The 18,983-nt window shown below is 46.7% G+C and overlaps 1 protein-coding gene across 1 annotated transcript in view; it reads right to left on the bottom strand.

Moving 5' to 3' along the window:
* The window catches only part of PKD2L1 (polycystin 2 like 1, transient receptor potential cation channel), a 49,086-nt gene that overhangs the window by 9,120 nt on the left and 20,983 nt on the right, over positions 1-18,983 (bottom strand). Inside the window, exons 5-13 of the mRNA XM_059729684.1 lie at positions 16,640-16,864; positions 14,471-14,699; positions 13,910-14,080; positions 8,076-8,257; positions 5,537-5,657; positions 4,920-5,018; positions 3,057-3,178; positions 405-522; positions 24-160 (exon numbers count right to left, since the gene is read on the bottom strand). Coding sequence (XP_059585667.1) covers positions 24-160; positions 405-522; positions 3,057-3,178; positions 4,920-5,018; positions 5,537-5,657; positions 8,076-8,257; positions 13,910-14,080; positions 14,471-14,699; positions 16,640-16,864 — 1,404 coding nt within the window. The remainder of the gene's footprint in view (positions 1-23; positions 161-404; positions 523-3,056; positions 3,179-4,919; positions 5,019-5,536; positions 5,658-8,075; positions 8,258-13,909; positions 14,081-14,470; positions 14,700-16,639; positions 16,865-18,983) is intronic.

The following is an 18,983-nucleotide window of genomic DNA, read 5'->3' as shown; positions in this document are numbered from 1 at the left end:
GACTAATATCAGCAATGACGCACATTTGGAATTCCTCCTCAGAGACCCAGTTGGACTTGTTGGTGTGATTATTCTTTGCCTCTGCAGCAGTGAGGTTCTCATCCAAGTTGTTTCCCCCATAGGATTTCCCCAAGTTTTCAATCTCTGTATTCAAAGCAACCTGGAAGACAAAGCAAAGACACCTGGAAGGTTGGATCTTAGCACTCTTAAGGCTTGACTTGGAGATTTGCTGCATAGGCCTGAACAGAAACACTTGAATTCACAGGTCCTCATAAACTCATCTACAGCTGCTGTGCATGCAGAGATGGTGACACAGCACTAACTTTGCCCACACCCCCACTCTATATCTGGACACAAGGAATTATAGAGCGTTCCCATTCTAGCCCCATTCACTCCTCCTTTACCCTTTTCTCCTCTAAGTCCCGCCTCATTCGCTTCTGCTCTTCTTCATCAAGGATCTGGTTGCCATCCTTGTCAAATCTGGAAAAAGCTGCTGTGATCTCATGGTCAGCATGACCAAGCCTAGAGTAAGAGGGAAATACAACATCTGAGGAGACAGAAGCCATTGCATTTCAGTAGGTGATTGGAATCTAATTTAATAAAAGTGCTGGGGTAAAAGTGGTGCCTTGAGGGTAACTTTGTGTCAGAACCAAAAATCCCAGATCACCCAAACATCAATGAGTTGGCAACACAATCTTGCTTCACTACAAGGGTGAACGGAGGGGGAAGGGAAGGGTTTGAAAGGTTGGAATTACTGGTTTAGAATTTTACGGGACTAAGAAATGTGTTAGTGGCTTTACACATGGGATGGACAAAATTTCTGTTTTAAATGTGTTCATGTTTTTATAATGTTGCCTACCTTAGTGGAGTAAATTAGCTTGTACATAAGGAAAGAAGAGTTAATTGAGCCCCTGCTGTTAAGAGATCTGCCTACCTATCTCCATAATGTGGACCTCTAGCATCAATAGGGACTTGAATAGCTTTGTTGTCAAGTCAACAAAGGTGGAATTGGAAGTGACATCCAGGCAGCTTCCAAGGGAGAGAGGTAAATAAATGCAACAACTACCACAGCAGCGAGGGACAAACAGGGTGCTCCCTGAAGAAGAATCTGGAGAACAGGAGCAGGGGCAGCTTTGGGGCTTCGAGGGAGCCAGGCAGATTAGAAAGGCAACAGATGAGTAACTCCACGGTGCTCAGGGTTGTGCAGGCTGGACTGGGGACAGAGAGGCTGCTTAACCAGTGAAGGGGGGCAGAAAACACCTGGCTACATGGTCTTGGCCCTAATAAATGCTTTTATCAAAGAAGAGTTGTTTCATTGCTTGGAACTTTGTGTTGAACTTATTCTTTCCACCAAGAGATAAGGGTCCTCTCATGGGAGTGGAACTGGATGATAGCTCCTTGAGTCAGGGCCATGGACATAGAGGGTGAGGGACCAAAAGGCCTGGGTCTCAGAGTGGGAAGAAGCCAGGGCTCCCTCCTGCTTTAGAAGCCACACCTGGGCTGGCTTCAGAGAGCCACTCTCTGAGATCAGACAAGGCTGCAGTGGTCCAATACAAGTGCCTGCCCCCACCCCGGGGGGAAGGTCGGGGGGTGGGGGAGGAACTCCATTACAATAGGTAACAGGCTGCCACCCCAAAGATCTTGACATCTAAATTAATTACACTAGTCTACATTAATTAAAGGAAGTAAATGTGGCAAGAGCTAAACAGGGTGGTAGCAGTGGATTACGTGGATAGAAGTGTGAGCACATAGAGTGGAGATAATCCACCTGGAGAGCCCTGAAAACTGACCCAGGCACTTGGAACTAGATGCTACTTTGGTTGGGAACCAAACGAGTTAGGGTAGATGTGCCATCAAATATTGGGTGTTATGGGTCCCATACACAAGAATGACAATAACTAGCTCTTCGTTAAATGATTAGATCAGACTGAGGAAAACAACAGAGGAAAAAGGAACAAACATTTTACAAGAGGAGGAAACTATGACTCATTCTCTGGCATCCTGCAGCTGCAACAAAACACAAACTAGGAGTGGCAAGACAGCTGCTTCTTCCCTGACCTGCCAGTCATCCCAGTAGGGAGACTCCTTAACTGGTACAGGGCAGAGGTAGCTGCATACACTAGAGGATACTCCTCATCTCTGGAAGAAGGGACATGTCTAGCTACATTGTGCTGAACTACCCAAATTTTAGGACTGGACTCTCAGCTGGTATGAAACAGAGTGTCTCCACTGGTCGCAGCATAGCTATGGTGATTTATATCAGATGAACCACAGTTCCTTAAATGAGAAGGGAAGACCCCATAAGACCCAACAGAGTGTAATGCAAAGTGTACGTCCATAATGCAACTGGAGATGTGACTGCAGCCTACCTAGATAGACTTGAACCAGGTTCAATTTAGTTTGCTCAAGTGCCAATAGAATTATTGATGTGGCATCACTGATTTCAACATGAATCAGCCACCTGAGAAGTATACAGACCTCCAGGTGAGCTCATAAATTCCCATTCATTTGCTGCTACTGGTACCCAAGCCAGCTAGAAGAAAGTTAGCTGGGGCATGACCAGATGGGCTGCAATCGTATCATGGATTGCAGCAATGATGATTCCAAAGTCAATGGAAGGTGAGAATGCTTTGGGCAGAACTAAGACCTGCAGCAGAAATGTGAGGAGGGCTTGGTGGTTCTCCAAAGAGAAGTGTACTCCATTGCAGCATGCTTTGTCCTCCCTGAGGAAATAAGCTGTGCCCACACTCCCACTCCATGTACCTCAATCCTGGAAATGAGGTTAGGAAAATGTTATAATGGGCATTGTGCTCTGTGCTCATGACCTGACACTGTGCTTGTGTCCTGGGTTTCCTGCACGCTCCAGTGGCTTGGGGGATTCTCAGGGCACGACCCTCGCTACCTCATTTTTGGAGGTGACCCACGCAAAGCAGAATGGGTTGGGTGGGGCTTATTCCCTCAGCAGCATGACCCTCTTGCTTCAGTGTAGATACATCTCAAGAAAAAAGAAGCATCCTTATGGGAAAACAGGGTTGTTTTCAAGCTGGTCCACTTACTCTTTCAAGCTATTCTTAAAATCCTCAAACTCTAGTTCCTTCGTCCCATTCTGTAGAGCTTTCTGCACATCAGAAATACGCTCTTTCTTCAACTTCAGCCTCATCAGTGTCTTGTTATAGCCCTGGGATTAAAGATGCAAACAACATAGAGCAGAAGCAAAGCAAAGCTAGTTAAGCAAAGCAGAGCTAGTAGTGAAACACAGTGTACTGTAGCTTTACCAAAGCCAAGTACATTTCTTTATGGATCTAACTCCCTTCCTTTTAATATCAGGAATGTGATGTTAAACACAGGGCTATAAAGAGTGATCCCTGCTTAATTTCAGTGCTGGTTGGCTCAACTAGAAGAGATACAGAACTGTACCTGCCACTGGGTGGCAGTCGCATGCACAGACAGACACCAATGTAAATTATGGAAGAAGCAGTGGGACAGACAGGCATGCAGATATCCTGGGGTTCCTTGCACAGTGGCACTAATTTCTATTCTACCTATTCAGAGTTGCGGACCTAGGCACCTAAGTGCAGTCTTATTCTACCCCTTTAAAGACCTTAAAAACTCATTAATGCATCTGCTTTTGTCAAACACCCTCTACGAATGCTTAAGATTGAGTCACAGAAAAGCAGTGATGAGAAAGACCCACCCACCTGTTCCATTAACTGGTTTTAGGATCTCAGGCAGCATGAAATAGAAACACACTTAGAAGCCTAAGCCCAGTTACACACCTATGCATGGAGAAACCTGATCTGCAGAATTTGCCCCCAGGGAAGTGCTCAGCTCAGCTACTCCTTCAGCAGGTACTAATCAGACGGCACCACTTTGCAGTGGTGCACTGTCCACAGCCTGCCACTAGAGGGAAGGTGGTTTTAATGTACTCATGCCTGCAGGTATTTGAGGAGCAAGCTTCCTCCATCCCCTTGCTCTATTTCCTGGTTTTTTGGGTTCTTCCATTATTAAATATTTTCTTATACATAACAAACACATGTTATGGACTTTGGGCTTGGCACTGAGTGCATTTTGAAAGAGATCAACACTGGTAAGGGGTGCTGCAGATGACTAAGTCTGGAAGGGGAGGGAGCAGGGATAATGGATATGGGCAGATTCAAGCTACAAAGTTCACAGACAGATCTCAATGACTAAACATTCAGAGCTGTGTTGTGGGTGAGGCTTGACTATACTGGGATCCAGATTCAAAACTTCTCTTGCTGCCCAGCATACTGGGGAGGGGGTTGAGCTGGTGCTTGGATCCAGATGCATCCCCCATAATTTGTGGATGAATTAGGGAACTATGACAGTGTCTGTAACAATTTTAAAATGAGGAAGGCTTGAGCAGCGGCTGATCCAGAGCAGGTGCAGTGAGGCAGCTGCACCCCTGTTTTGGATTGCACTATACCACAGGAGCCTCTGGGGACTTTTTTTAAGCCCTTAAAGGAAGTGAAAATTCTTCTCTCCTCCTCTTCCCCACCTCCCCTGCCTGCCAGTGTTGCTTTCCCCACTGCCCTGGGTAGGGAAAGAACAGAGCTGTTCCTGTCCACCCCAGCCAGGCTTCATGTGGGCTGGGCTCAACTGGGGACTGGGAAAGCAGCAGTTGGGATGGACAGGGGGGAACCCCAGATGACCCCAGCCTTGGCACAGCTCAGCTCTGGTGGTTTCCTTGCCTCTGAAACAGTGGGGAAAGCAACAATGGCAGGTGGGGAGGGGGAGGTGAAGGGAAGGAGAGGGGGAATTAAATCACCTGCTTTAGGGACTTGAAAAAAGTCCCTCGAGGCTAGCAGCAGAGGATGCAGCCACACCCACTTCCCGCACCCCAATTTAGGAAATCCTGGATCTGCCCCTGGACCCAAATATAACGGGGATCTCTATATAACCTGTTTCAAGATGTCTGAGATCTGCAGCTCATTTTTCTGGTTTGAGAGCTCCTCTTTGACTTCAGAGTAGGTGTCGTTGATGATGGCCAGGAACATGTTCTAAAAGAGAAGAAAGGAAGCACATTGAGTATCTGGCTTCCCCAGTAGAGTTTAAAGGGTGAGGCTGCCAGAAACAGGTTGCACAGCCATACTATTGGGTGAACCCCACCACTGCCTTTGACAGGGATCAAATAAACAGGTGGGCTGTTCCCAGCCTGCCTATCTGTGCTTGGAAAATCCCTCTGCAAACACAGAGGGGAAGGGGACAGGGCACTCAGACCAGCACCATTCTTTCCAGAGAGGAAAAATGGGTTTGTACTTGATGCACTGGATTAGGACCAGGCCTGTGAGTTTGAAGCTCTGCCACTGATTTCCTTGCGTGATTTTGGACAAGCCACTTAATCTGTCTGGGGCTCCAATTCCTTTTTACAATTGTATGCCCTTTCCTGCTATGCACTTTTATGCTATAAAGATGTTGTAGCTGGAGAATCTCTCGCTGTGTGTGCATACAATGCACAAAGGCTCTAAGAGCCCTTAAACTGTAATCTAAACAATAGGAAGAAACCATTTTTGCTTACCAGCAGCACAAAGAAAACAAAGAACACATAGGTAACAAAGTAAACGGGTCCCAGGACTCTGTTGGCATTGTCAATAGCATTGTAGTCAAAGTCACCAAGAATGATTCGAAACTGGGTAAAGCTGGGAAGTAGAAAGAACATTGTCAGCAGTAGGCAGGTGTTTGCTGATAATAGGGAGATGCAGGTATTATTCATGTGTTTTACAATGTTTGTTCATTTGTTGAGAACTGACCTTAGGCAATGTCATAAACTGGGCCAGTTCCATGATATGCTGATCACATTGCTAGTCCATGCCCATGTTGCCTTTAGTTTGTGGCAAGAGACTCATCTAGCATATTTTACCAGGGTTGAGCAAACAGTTTGTTCAGTCAATATATTAGCTGCCAAATCTAGCATCTTTATTTGAGATCAGACTGAGCTGTGCTTTTTAAGAAGTGGACAAAGCCTTAAAACACAGGATTGCAATTTTCAAGCTAACTAACAGGTTATGACATGTGCTTCCCTTTGCTTTCCTTGGATAGCTGTGACAATTTCTGCCTTGGTAAACGTAGGGTTCTTGTGCCTCTAGCTCCAACCTTCTGTGGCCAGAAGGGTATAATTGGCAGTAGTCAAGGTATGCTTGAGCTATAGCCTTTGAATCATAGATTTTGTATATCAGCTAAAATACAGTGCAGACCAGACTTGGGAGTCAGTGTGTGGCTCAGTGATCAGGATGATGCACTAGTCCTGATTCTACTGGCTTTTTGCATCTTCTATTTAATATTCGTTGTGTAAAATGAGTGAACAGTAGTGAGATAATTTCCAGCCCATGGGCATCTCCATCTCACTGAGTAACCATCCTTCTACCTGACTGCTCTTGGGAAATATGGAGGAGACCGATTAATCTGGCCATGAGAAGTCTACACAGCCCTACAAATGAAAGCTAGAACCTGAACATTCAGCTGTTTCTTAACACATTACTGGCAATAAAGACCATGCAAGCCAAATCCACTCCTCTTTTTCCACTGCACAGCCCTATTGTCTTCTTGTTTCCTTTTGCCTATAAGTACATTGTTCAATTGTAATTGTCAGCTGAATTTGGCACATGAGGACTTAATTTGCAGTAACTTAGAAATAAGTAGTTGGACGTGTTAGTCGGAAGTCAGGCAGAAAGCAGGGCAAATTGGCACCGTGGAATAACTAGTTCAGAAAGGCATACATTTTTGCAAAAGATATCTGCTCTGATTCTACCAGCTGGGCTGCATACTTTACGGCTCTGGAGCAGGGCTTCCTGCACTTACAATACAATCCCCAAACTGTAGCCACTCGTATCAACAAAGCCAGATTCAGACCCAACTCCAGCCTGCTACAATACTGGCCCTGGGACAAGAATAACAAAACACCTTTGGTTGTCACCTACAGCTACATCACTAATGACTTCTAACCACTTCTGGAAAATGATGACCGTCTCAAGGCAGCCTTGGGAGACAAGCCTATTTTGGTTTACAAGTAGCCCCTCAACCACAAATGGCATCTATCTAGCAATAGACTACCTAACTCATATTCTCACCAAGGCACCAGGCCTTGCTCTCGACCTAGATGACAGCTGTGTCCCCACATGACAGAGACCACACCATTGCTAGACCAAACAAAAAGGATTTTGATATCCAGGGTTTATTCACCTGCTTCTTTCACAATATCGGCTTACAGTGCCCCTCTGCTGTCTGCACTAGACAGATGGAGCAACCCTTACATGAAAAAAATGAGTGGACACCCATTTGACATCCATTCCAGAAAGATACATAAGACTTTAACCTCCCTGGACACGTGATCACTGACCTCAGAGCAACAAAACTGTTAAAACTGATTTGAATGCAAAATTATGCAACAAGAAAACATCCACAGACTGGACTGTGTTAATTGTTCTCTCAGCAGAGACTCTGGATTCTTAGCCCATTATCTGGACTAGCTTTTATAACCCTTATGTCCCCCAGTGGGTTAAATGGTTTGCTTATCCCTCTTGAGCTCTTCAGCTCACATTTGTCTCTCTCACCAGAGCCCTCTCCCAATCTCCCGCCCCCCACGCTTTTCCCTATCCTTTCTATTTAAATTACTTTATTCTTTTCTATTTAGTACCCTTGCTCTCAGCAAGCCCATTCACAGTATGCAACAAAGTAGGCTGTAGTTTACAAAAGATTATATCTTTCTGAACAAGTTGTTCTAAAGCACCACCCTGGTTTGCCTTGTGCACTAACTTAGAAAGGAAGCAGCATTCTAGATTCCAAGCTAGCTGTTGCTGGAATGTAATGCAACATGAAGGCATGGACTCTACGTCCCTTTCACATCCCCATACAGAATAAAACACAGGAGTGATTTCTGTGGGTCATTGAAGTGAACAGTTCTCCTTAAATTCAGGAACAAATCAGCTTACAAGATGGTGCCCACTTATGCCTACTCAATTTGCAAGGAAAAATGGAAACTTCAAGTCTGAGAAGGAGAATGACAGAAGAGAATAATAGATGCAGGAGAAAGAGGAGACAGGAAAAAAAAAAACACTTACATGCATTTAACAAAGGTGCTAAAGTTCTCCACTTGGGTCCCAAAGAGCAGGTAGCCCAGCTGTGCATAGGCAAAGAACACAATAAAGAACATGATGGCAAAGCCCAGGATATCCTTGGCACAGCGGGCCAGTGTGGAGGAAAGCTGGGTCATCGTTTTGTTAAAGCTAATGTACTTGAATATCTGTATGGAAGAGACAGGTTCAAGGTGAGCTGTGACCATCAACCAGTTTATTTTCTTTCACACACACATACACTCCTGAATTACTAGCATCATTACCAGAAACGTGGTGAGAGTAGAAATGAGTAAGCAGAAGGGAAGGAAGCTCCAGTGGTTGCAGTGCTAGTCTGGGCCCTGAGCAATGTGAGTTAAATTCCAACTCTGTCCAGACTTCCTGAGGGACTTTGAGAAAGTGGATACTGCTCTTTTTGTTTCATTAAATGGAGACTTCCTAATTCACATGGGTGATGTAAGGATAAGAGCACCTGTCCGCTCCCCATTCCTCATGGAAAGATGGTGGGAGCCACATGAATGTAGAAGGCAGCATAAAGCCTGCACTTGGCTAATCAAGCCTGAACAGCAAGTTCAGCACTGGCCAGTAGTAATCTGTGGGGGTGGGAGTGTATGCGTCTCGTCCCAGTGCACCATGAGTCCGCACCATGAAAACTACCACCATAGTGGGTTTTGGTTGTCATCCTCCTGGACTGTGCTAGTCAAGGGGACAAGATGACAAAGGTCTGGAAGCTGCCATTCTTTTTTGCCTTTCAAAGGGGGTGCTAGTCAGGGATATAGATAAGAGGGGACATATGGAGCAATTACCCCAGGCCACTATTTGCTTAGTGGCTGCCAAACAGACCGATGTGACCTATGTAAGGTAGATGCTTCTCACAGGGCACACTCCCCAGGACAGAGTGTATACCTTGCATCAAGGGAGCCTTTGCAGGGTGCTCCGCTCATTGGAGGGGGTACCTAAAGATTTTACCCTACCTCTGCTGAAGCTTATCTATGCCACTGGTCTTGTTAGAGTAAGACTGGGGCAGCCCATGGAGATCTCCCATGCTGTGCTGCACTTACCTGTTGAGTAGACCAAAAAAGACTTCCCACTCTAGGGCTGCCACATTACTGAGTCCTTATTGAGCGTCATGTTTGGATGGGTGGGTTCTAGTTTCTCCAGTCAACTCTTAGAAGTGGGAACTGGCTTTTCTAATAGGCCAGCAACTTCTCTGTCACAAAAACTGTTTATTATGATGGATGCATCTCTTTAGCATCGAGTGCATCAGGGACTCAACCCTGGTCAAGATTGGCTACATGTAAATAATCAGCAATCAGTTCTGGGCACTGAAACCCAACAGAACCATCAATACACATTGCATGGGGCTTGGCTCTGGGCTCTGGTCAAGGTCCAGCTCCAAATTCTGCACATGATGCAGCTGACTATCATGAGCTGTCTGCAAAACCCTGTAATCTGTGAATCATCCTTGGGCTGGTTTGTCCTGCTGACCAGTGTCCATGGCTGAGGTGATGAAATGTACTCATACAGCCATAGAGAAATCAGGCTGGAAGGGACCTCCAGAGGCCGTCCAGTCCAACCCTCTGCTTGAGGCAGAATTATCCCTATCCAAACCATCCCATACAACCATAATCTAAACAACCATAATGTACATAAGACTACCATCAACGCTGACACAACACAGACCTAACACCCTAACCTGCCACAGGTAAAGCAGGGGAACCACAGCAGCTAATGCCCTGCTTCTATAAAATGTTGTCAGTATATGGTCAAACGTAGGCCACGTCTAAAGGTCTGAATCGATTCAAAGCTGTCTGAATCTTTGGAAAAGATTCGGAGAGCTTTGATGATTCGTCAGCTGGAGCTGACACCGAATTAGTAAGTACTAGGGGTGGGGGAAGGGGGCTGGAGAAGGGGACCATGGGGGGGGACCCCTGCTAGCCCCCCCCCCAAGCCCCACTGCTCCCCCAGCCCCCTGGACTCCCCCCTACTCCAACTCCCTCTCGCTCCCCCAGCCCCCCCACCATGGCTGCCCCCTCCTGCCCCAGCTCCTGGTACTTTAAAAAAAAGCCCTGTTACTCACTGGGTGCTGCCAGGCAGGGGGGCAAGCCCTGCTGCCCCCCCACTACCCCACACTGCATAGGGGGCTCTGCACAAGCCCCCTGACCTCCCCCCTCACTCCCCCAGTCCCCCCACGGGTGCCCCACTTGGACCAGCTGCAGCCCTTTAAGAAAAAAAAGCCGAGAAAAGCCCTGGGACTCACCGCTCCTGCAGCGGCCTCAGGGCTACAGGGGCTTGCGCAGAGACCCCCATGATCTCTTCCCATGACCTCCTCCCCAGTAGTCCTTCCATGACCTCCAGAACAGTCTAGAAAGAGGATCCTGTCTACACATCCTCCTTGTCATACCTATATTCTCATCTCCAAGGGAGGTAGTGCTCTCCCCTACCTTGGGGGTCTTTAAGAGAAGGCTGGATAGGTATCTGGCTGGGGTATTATGATCCCAGCACTCTTTCCTGCCCAGGGCGGGGGGTCAGACTTGATGATCTGTTCAGGTTCCTTCCGACCCTAGAAACTATGAAACTATGTTCTTCAGCTACTAGGAAGGAGAGATCAATGGATCAATATGGTTCGCAGCTCCACTGGCCGTATCCACTTTCATCCCTGACCTTCAGTTCCCATTTTACTCTTTAAACCTTTCTAAACACCCCACTCTTTGTGTCCTAGATGTTGTACACCCATGGAGCATAGTAAGCCAATGTGTGCCCAATTACCACTTAGTTCCTAAAACATAGTAGCTTTCCCTTGCTTCTATTCTGTCATTTTCACAGGAAGGGGATGGATTCCAGGAAATATTACAAGTTTGTAATAAATATCCTTCTTAAAATGAAGAGGGATAAAATATCCCTCTTTACACCCATGAGGTGCTGACATCTTTTCCATCCTATCTAGCTCCCCTTTCCTCACCTACAGCAAGGCTCTTTGGGGATCATTCTGACACTGTATCCTCAGTCTTATTCTCCACAAGATCCTTCTCCCTGAAACAGCAAAAGTATTGGCTAGGCCCCAAGGGGGAACATGCCAAGAAGAGAAGCTAATTTCTGTAGTTTTCCACCCTGTAGGGGGCAGGCCTCATTACTGATGCAAACCTGCTTACTAAAAAAAATATGATCTTATCAATTTAAATTAAAATCTTAGATTTTTAGTACATTACAATTAGGATTTTGCCTTCAGTGAATTTCATAATTTTCATAGATGCAAGGTTTTCTTAGGGTGATATCTTTTACTGGACCAACTATGTAGCTGGGATGAAGTTAAACAAGCTGTTGAATGCAAGACATTCTTCCTCAGGTCTCATGAAGTTTAATGACTATGATAGTTTAGTAATACAAGAATGGGGGATCTTTGGATCACAACGCCCAGTTATATAAACTTGTTCATCAAATACTCTGTTTACATAAGATGGTTACTGTGGAGCTGACTAATTAGCTCTGCAGTAAAGTGTCAGTGTCTACATGTGTGGCCCTATTACTCTGCAGTAAATTAATAAACACCACCATGGGAGAGTACTTGTTTACAAGTACTGCCTGCAGTGGTGTTATTTAGTGCACTGCTATGCACATGTAGGCATAGACGACATATAGTGGAGGCATGGTGGGGACACGTGCCCCCTTGAGATTGGCCAATGCCAACACTGCCTCCAGCATCTGTGGGTGGTCACCTCTCCCCCCTCCTCCCCTTGCTGCCAATGCCACTGTGGCCACCTGCGGGCGGTCCCCACTCGGCCTCCCCTCGCCGCCTATGTCACCACAGCTGCCTGCAGGCAGTCCCCGCTTGTTCCGCCCTTACTGCCGGCGTCACTGCGCCCATTTGCGGACAGTCCCCACTTGCCACCGCCATGCCACACTGCTAACACTGTCACTGCCGCCTGCAGGTGGTCAACTTGCCCCCCCAGCCTCAGGAAGCACAAGTCATTCATGTGTGTAGCCACTGATGGGGCTGGCTGAGGCATGAGGGTGCTTCAGTGCAGGAGCTGCCTGCTGGCTAACCCTGCACCGGAGCACCCTTGTGCTCCAGCCAGCTCCTCCACAGCACTTTGAGCTGGGTTGGAGCAGCTCTGTGCTGGCAGGCTAAACCCCCAGGATCCCTATCAGCCAGGGCTGCTCTGACCTGGCTCAGCGTGCTGCAATCCTGGGTGCAGATGTAAATGCAGCACCCAGGACCATAAACTCCAGCACAAACTATGCTGGAGTTTATTCAGGCATGTTATTTCACCTGTCTTCAGCAAAGTTGGCCTCTTGCTCTCACTACACCTATTGGAGGACTTAGATCTCTGGGCTAGGGACAAACATTCAAAAAGCCTGAGCCTGAATTAATTCAATCTTTGCAGGTTAGTCTAACCAGCGGAGAGTGACTCAGTCTCCTAGTGGATAGACTTTCCCTTTCTATTTGGGAAATGCAGGCAAATGCCTTCAGTGAATCAAGCCAAAAGCCTGGGGGCACTAGTGCAGCCTTCCCTTCCACAGGGAAGCCGAGCTGAGGTGCGGGGAGCACGGCGAGGCCCTGGCAGGCCCACCCCAGTGGCTCCCTGAGAGCCAGGAGCAATCCCTGCACACAGGGCTGCATGGCCCCAGCGGGGAACTCTTCCCCCTCCTCCCTCTCCCCCACTCCCACGGGGCTGAGAGTGGGGCCCTGTTCAGTGCTTGGGGGGCGGCGGGGTTCTTCTCCCTCCTCCCCCCACCCCTGCATTGGGATGGGGAGGGAGGCTCTGTGAGGCTGCCTGGCCCCAGAGGGGGACTCTTCCCCCTGCTTCTCCCCCATTGTTGTGGGGTGTGGAAGGGGGTGAACTATGGGATGCTGCCCAGCCCCAGAAGGGGACTCTTCACCCCACTCCTCCCCCAGGGCAGGGGGAGACTCTGTTCCATGCTAGGGGGAACTCTTCCCCCTCCTCCTCCTCCCCCCAGAGGGACAGAAGGAGTGTGGAGCTCAGCTGGACGAGGTGTGGGTGTAGGTGTGAGGGTTGGGGGTGGCACAGAACCTCCCCAATAGAAGTGGCCAGGTAGGTTGCACAGGGCTGCACTCCTCACTGCCAGTGCAGCGGTGGCTGCCTCTACTGAGGCTCCACGTTGCGCACCTGCAGCTCCATACTCACAGCAGGGAAGCTATAAAATGTATTAATTGTTTGTAACATACAGAAATGGGATTTGCTGATGATTCAGAGATTAATATAATTTGGTTTTACGCACCTACTCTCAAGGTATCATATTGAAAGCTGTCCACAGGGAGAGATATTCAAGAGACAGTGACTGAAATAATCATAGTTTGCTGCTCATGGTCTCATTTGTTTTTTTTTTTATGTTCTATTAATGAAATAGTCACAGCAAGCAACCATGGGGGTTTTGGGGCTCATTTTCTATATGTAAAGAACCTTATGCCTAAGAAGGATGGGGTGTCTTGATCCAGTTTGGCATTAAGGGAGATAATCATTCATTAAGATTTAGCCTGCCATTTATGGTTTTGCAAGACAACACATTGTTAATATTTTTTTCAATAAAATTATTTGGCACTCTGCACCTTAAAACCCCTTTCAATGCCACAACTCACTGCTCCCATCTCCAGAGCACTGCCCCTGCAGATCAGGTAGGAGCCCTGGAACACGATGCAGAGGCAAGCCTCTTCCCCAGGCCTGCCCCTCCCCATCAATTGCACATGCTACTGTCTGTTCACACAAAAGAAGGGGAGTTTGAGCTCCAAAACTGTAGCCCTCTGGATTCTTTCCCTATGTTAGCTCAGAAAGCAGAAAGCCCAATAGGAACCTGTGTAGTACCTTAATCCAGGCGAAGAATAAGTTGACCGCATTCATGTTGTTGTACTGGGTCTGCCAAAAAGCCAGGAACTCAAAGTCTGCATAGATGTCAGGGTGCTTCAGCAGCTCTCCCATCAGCCGGTTCACCTCAATGGTGCGAAAGATATGGAACCCAATGGCAACAATGGAAAGCTGAAGGAAGAAGCACCTGGAATTACTGCTGGGTGTACAAGGTAAACAGGGACTGGAGATAAAAATGTCATTGAGCCCCTTGAAATCAGCCAATGGAGATAATCCATTTGAAGGGATGGAAATACTTAGCAGGGTTCTAACACACTGGTTTATGTCCCAGCCCGTCTAATCATTTAAGCATGGACTTAAAGGGAAGAGTTTCAAAGGCACCTAACACCTATTGAAAGTCAAGGACTTAGGAAATCTCCCATTAGTCATTCTCTTTGAATTTGGAGTAAAGGTTTGAGACAGTTCTGGGCTTTTCAACACCAGTTCCCCTGCTCCTAATTTTGTTTTTCCTTTTCCAACTCCCTGAATTCTTCATCCATAAAAGCTCATGGGGACTCTCACCAGTATGACCACCACATCCAGGATGTTCCATATACTGGTGAAATACTGGAGCTTGTGGATCCGCAGTTCTAGAATTTCTTCCACTACATAGTAAAAGATGAAGATGCAGAAGACAATCTCACAGGCGACAATGAAGAAGTCCCAAGTGCTGACATATCGGATAAGCTTGACTGTACGGATTTGCCAGGAGGGGATGGCACCACCAGTGGCTGGGAATTCAACCACCAACCTTCAAAGGAAGAAAGAAAGCACAGTAATTGTGGGGATGTTGTATGGTCTTGAGAAGTATCAGGTTAAGGGTATGAGCCAAGAGAACCTCCAACCAAGTATGGAAAAAGCATGAACATACTTGTGGACTTTGCCACAATCGCTCATCTCTGCTGCCACATTGCACACTGTGAGGAAGGAAACAGTGACAAGGGAAATGCAAGTACTGTAGTATATTTTTTGTAAGAGAAAATTACCTTATTAATCATGTGACTGTGTTCAGTCCTACCTCCAGTGTGACTGGACCTTCAAAACTATTCAGCACTCAGTGGCTCCCATTGCTCCCAGATGATGCCTCTCACTAGGCACATTTACATGAGATGATACCATAGCTCATCGCTATGGCACCATAGCATCGCCAGGCGCAAACCATGATGGTGACACTAGTGAGCAGTAGTAATAAGCTACTGCACAGTAGCTCATTCCTACTGCACAGTAGCATCTGAAAAAAAAAAGTGTGGTGACAGTACTGCGCAGTAATTCCATTTAATGCACATCTCTTAAATAGGATTGGGTCTGATTTGCATCTGAATAGTCAACTATTTACCCATCCCTAGCTAGAGAGCACTCATGGTATGTAGTAGGGAGCTACAGTTAGGTAGGGCAGAGCTACTAGCATAAAGGCCTTCATTACTGGTTTCCTGTATAATGCCAGAAATCTGTGGAATGCAGTGTAATGTCAAAAAGGGTGGTTTTAGAGTAGTCACAGGTAAAGTCTTCATGTTGTATCAGACCTGCATGACTGTGAGGTGCCACTAGAGGCCCTGGCGGGTGAGGGCATGGAGACAGTAGGCAGGTGGGAAGATGGAAGGGAGGCGTGTAGCTTGGAAGCAACTCCTCTGGGGCTCTCTGGCCTTGCTGAAATTGATGTGGAGGTTCCATACTGAGGGCTTAAGCCCTGGCAGCCCCTCTCTCAGAGTGGTGTTGCCACACCTCGGTGAGTGACACCAGAAGCTGCTTCCCTGGGACTCTCTGGTCTTGCTGAAATTGAGCCTCCCAGCAGCAAGACTATGCAAGCAGGCTTCCCCAGCTCCGTGGTCTCTCTGCAAGTAACCCGCTCAAAGCAGTTGCTCTCAGCTGGAAGTAGGGGGTGTTTTGCAGAGTGGGAATGGGTAGAGTGGCTGGGAGCTGTGCATCCTGAGATGCTGGAGGAATGAAAGTAAGACATTTTACCTCCCCTGACCATTCAACCAACACCCTGAAATGGCATGGAGAAATGATTTCCAAGATGAACTTCCTCTTGGGTGGCTTATCTTTAAAACATTTAGAGGGTACTTATGATGGTGTAATACCCTTTAGTAGGTGAATGTTCTCATTTTAAGTTCCTATATGCTGATTTTAAGGTACCCTGTGACAAAGCTCCAAATAACACCCCCCCTTAAGGTTAAGGACTCATAAAGCTGTAAGTGTGAAACAAGCATATTTTTTCATGGTAGGTAAAGGGGTAAGAGTGATATCTTGCCTTTGCATTGTTCTATTGCAGGTCTTCATAACACTCCAATCATGGTAGTAACTAGTGTCAAAGGCGAGAAGATTCAAGGAAAGAAATGCCAACTCATCTCCAGACAATGACAAGGAAACATTCAGAGCTTGTACCATCTCCATCCCCTGTGGCTAGAGAGGACAGGGAGCCATGACTCCTGGATTCTATTCCCAGTCCTGCTTTTAATCCATTTTGGGACCCAAGACAAGTCATTCACCAATTAAGATGGGAATAATACTAAAATTTACCACCTGGATGAGGTGGGGAATGTAGGGGAAAGGGGTTTGAATTAATTTATTTGTAAAGTGCTTTAAGCGCCTTGCATTAAAAACTCTGAAGATGGGAAAAGTGTAAATGTACTAGGTAGCAACACTGACAATGAAGAGAAAGAATGAAAACTTTTTGGCAAGACTGCCTACCTCAGCACACAGAAGAGGTTGATGTTTGCATTATATACTGAGAAATCAATGAAGGCTACTCGGGTCCCTCGGTCCAGCCACAAGTTCTCCTTTAAGAGTTGCAAAGCTTCAGCAGTCTCCTCTCGGGTCAGCTTGAGGTCTATATAGTATCCTCCACCACTATAGCTGGTTATTCTACCCCAGTGAGAGGAACCTCCCAATTCTTCCTCGGTATGGTACCTCCACCTGCACAAAAATATACAAGTAAATGTTATCTCATTGGCTAGGGTATGGAGCTAGAATGCAGGAGAACAGGGTTCAGTTCTCTGATGTCCCACTGTGAGTCTGTTTGTACTTCCTCTGGTTGTTTTAGGGACAGCTGCTATGACCTATGAAAAACTAACAAAGCTTAATGTAGCTGCTGTTAGTATGGCAGTGGGCATGACTGCAATTGAGACTGGCACTGGCATTTGATCTACCAGGTACCTGCTGGACCTGACCTCTTACACTTCTCTTTCTCCCCTTCCTCCCTTCTCCTCCCCTCCTTTTCTGCCCTTTGTCTTTCTAATTCCCAGCTATTTACTTTTTCAGACAGCCTCTTTTCTACATTGGAAATCTACTACTGTAGAGTCTCCTTTACTCACCTTTGCCCCCCCTCCCCCCACCGAATTTTTGACCCCTCCCTTCCCTGCTCTATCTTTTGTTTTCCTAATTTCCACATATTTACATTCTCACTGACATCCTGTCACACTTTTAGCTTCTTTCATTCTTGGAGTCTCAGAACAGCAGACTCCCTATGCCTGAAGAATGGTATTGCACCCAAAAACTTACAAAGAACTTTGTCTCAACTACTCAGTTGATCTAATAAAAGATACGACATCTACACAAACAACCTTGCCTGCCTATGACCCAAAGATAACCATTGCCTGAAGTGACATAACTTTGAGACACTCAGAGAGTACTTAGCAATAGTTTTCCAGCTCTAACCTGGGGACTCTCTCATTTTAAGTGCCTTAAGTGCATGGTAATTGTACTGTATTATAATAACATCCTAACACAAACAGGAACACTTGGCTCAAGGATCCTGTATCCTACCTCCAAGAAGTTGCAAAGCATATTTGAGAACCATTTAGTCAGCAACCTATGGCCCCTGGACCAGATCTGGCCATGGTGTCTTTGGATCTGGCCCACGGACCTGTGCTTTGGTGGCATGGGCCTCTCCCTGCACTGTGTCATAGTCAGCTACCTGGGGCTCCAACAGAGGGGGAGCTCTACCCATGCCATGCCATTCTGTGCTATGCCATGGGCAGAGCCCAGAGGTAGGCCTGTGCAAAGTGGCAAGTATTTGCTTCAGATTTGGATTCGGCTGATTCCCTCTGTTGTTTTGCTTCGGATTTGGATTCGGCTGTCCCGCTGTTGTTTTTTTTAATGGGGTGATAAACACTGTTATCAATTCTCTGCTGGGCTAATCAGACCATCCTGCCAGGACCTGGCCATGCCCTCCACCCCTCAGCTCAGTGTTGTGGAAGGAAGGGAGGGCACCTCTATCACCCCCCAGGTTCTAGCCTGAGCCACTGCAGGCATGTGCCTGCATTTCTGGGATGTCTGTCTGGTTACAAAACTGATTTAACTTAGTCAGGTTAGACTAACCTCCAAAGATTGTCCCTAGTTAAGGGGAGGCAGCAGCTGGGTCCTAATACCAGCCTATCTCCAACCCAAGCTGAGTCATTCTGACCCCTTGCCAAAAACCAGTGCTAACCCCTGGCTTAGTCCTTTTCATCACTTGTTTTCCAGAGACTAAGGCACAGAATTTCAAAGGTAACTCAGGAAGGGAGTTCTACAGTATCTTTGAAGATCTGAGCCTGAATCATGTCTTTATCTGTATATAGCCCTTTGATGTATTAGTTCCCAACCTTGGCAGATTTGCAACCTCTTGGAGACAGGATATAAGATCCCCGAGGTAACAGTTTTTCTGTTTGTCTTGTAATTGCTTACCCGAATCTATTGTATTGCTTCCTAGCTTGTTTTGCATGTGGCTCTTAGTAGATTAGAACACTGCATTCATGTAGGAAACCCTAACAAGCAATATACAATCATTTTCCTTCACTGGCAGGTCACTTAGAGTTCTCTTAATGCTGTTATAGCTCAGTATTCTTAGATAATTTATAACAACCACATGGATCATGTTAATATAAGGGAAACAAGACTGAGGAAATCCTACAGCCTCAGAGCAATTTTACAGGTTTGGTGAGTTCAGATAAGAGGGTCAGCTCCCTAGAAAAGTCCCTGAAAAGTCCCAGGTCTTAACTGCATGATTCAAAACTCTTGGGTTTGCAAACCCTGCTGAGAATAGGATTTCAGTTTT

This window comes from Alligator mississippiensis, chromosome 6 (genome assembly GCF_030867095.1).
Source record: "Alligator mississippiensis isolate rAllMis1 chromosome 6, rAllMis1, whole genome shotgun sequence".
Taxonomy (NCBI): domain Eukaryota; kingdom Metazoa; phylum Chordata; order Crocodylia; family Alligatoridae; genus Alligator; species Alligator mississippiensis.
This window is presented reverse-complemented; position numbering and strand designations above follow the sequence as displayed.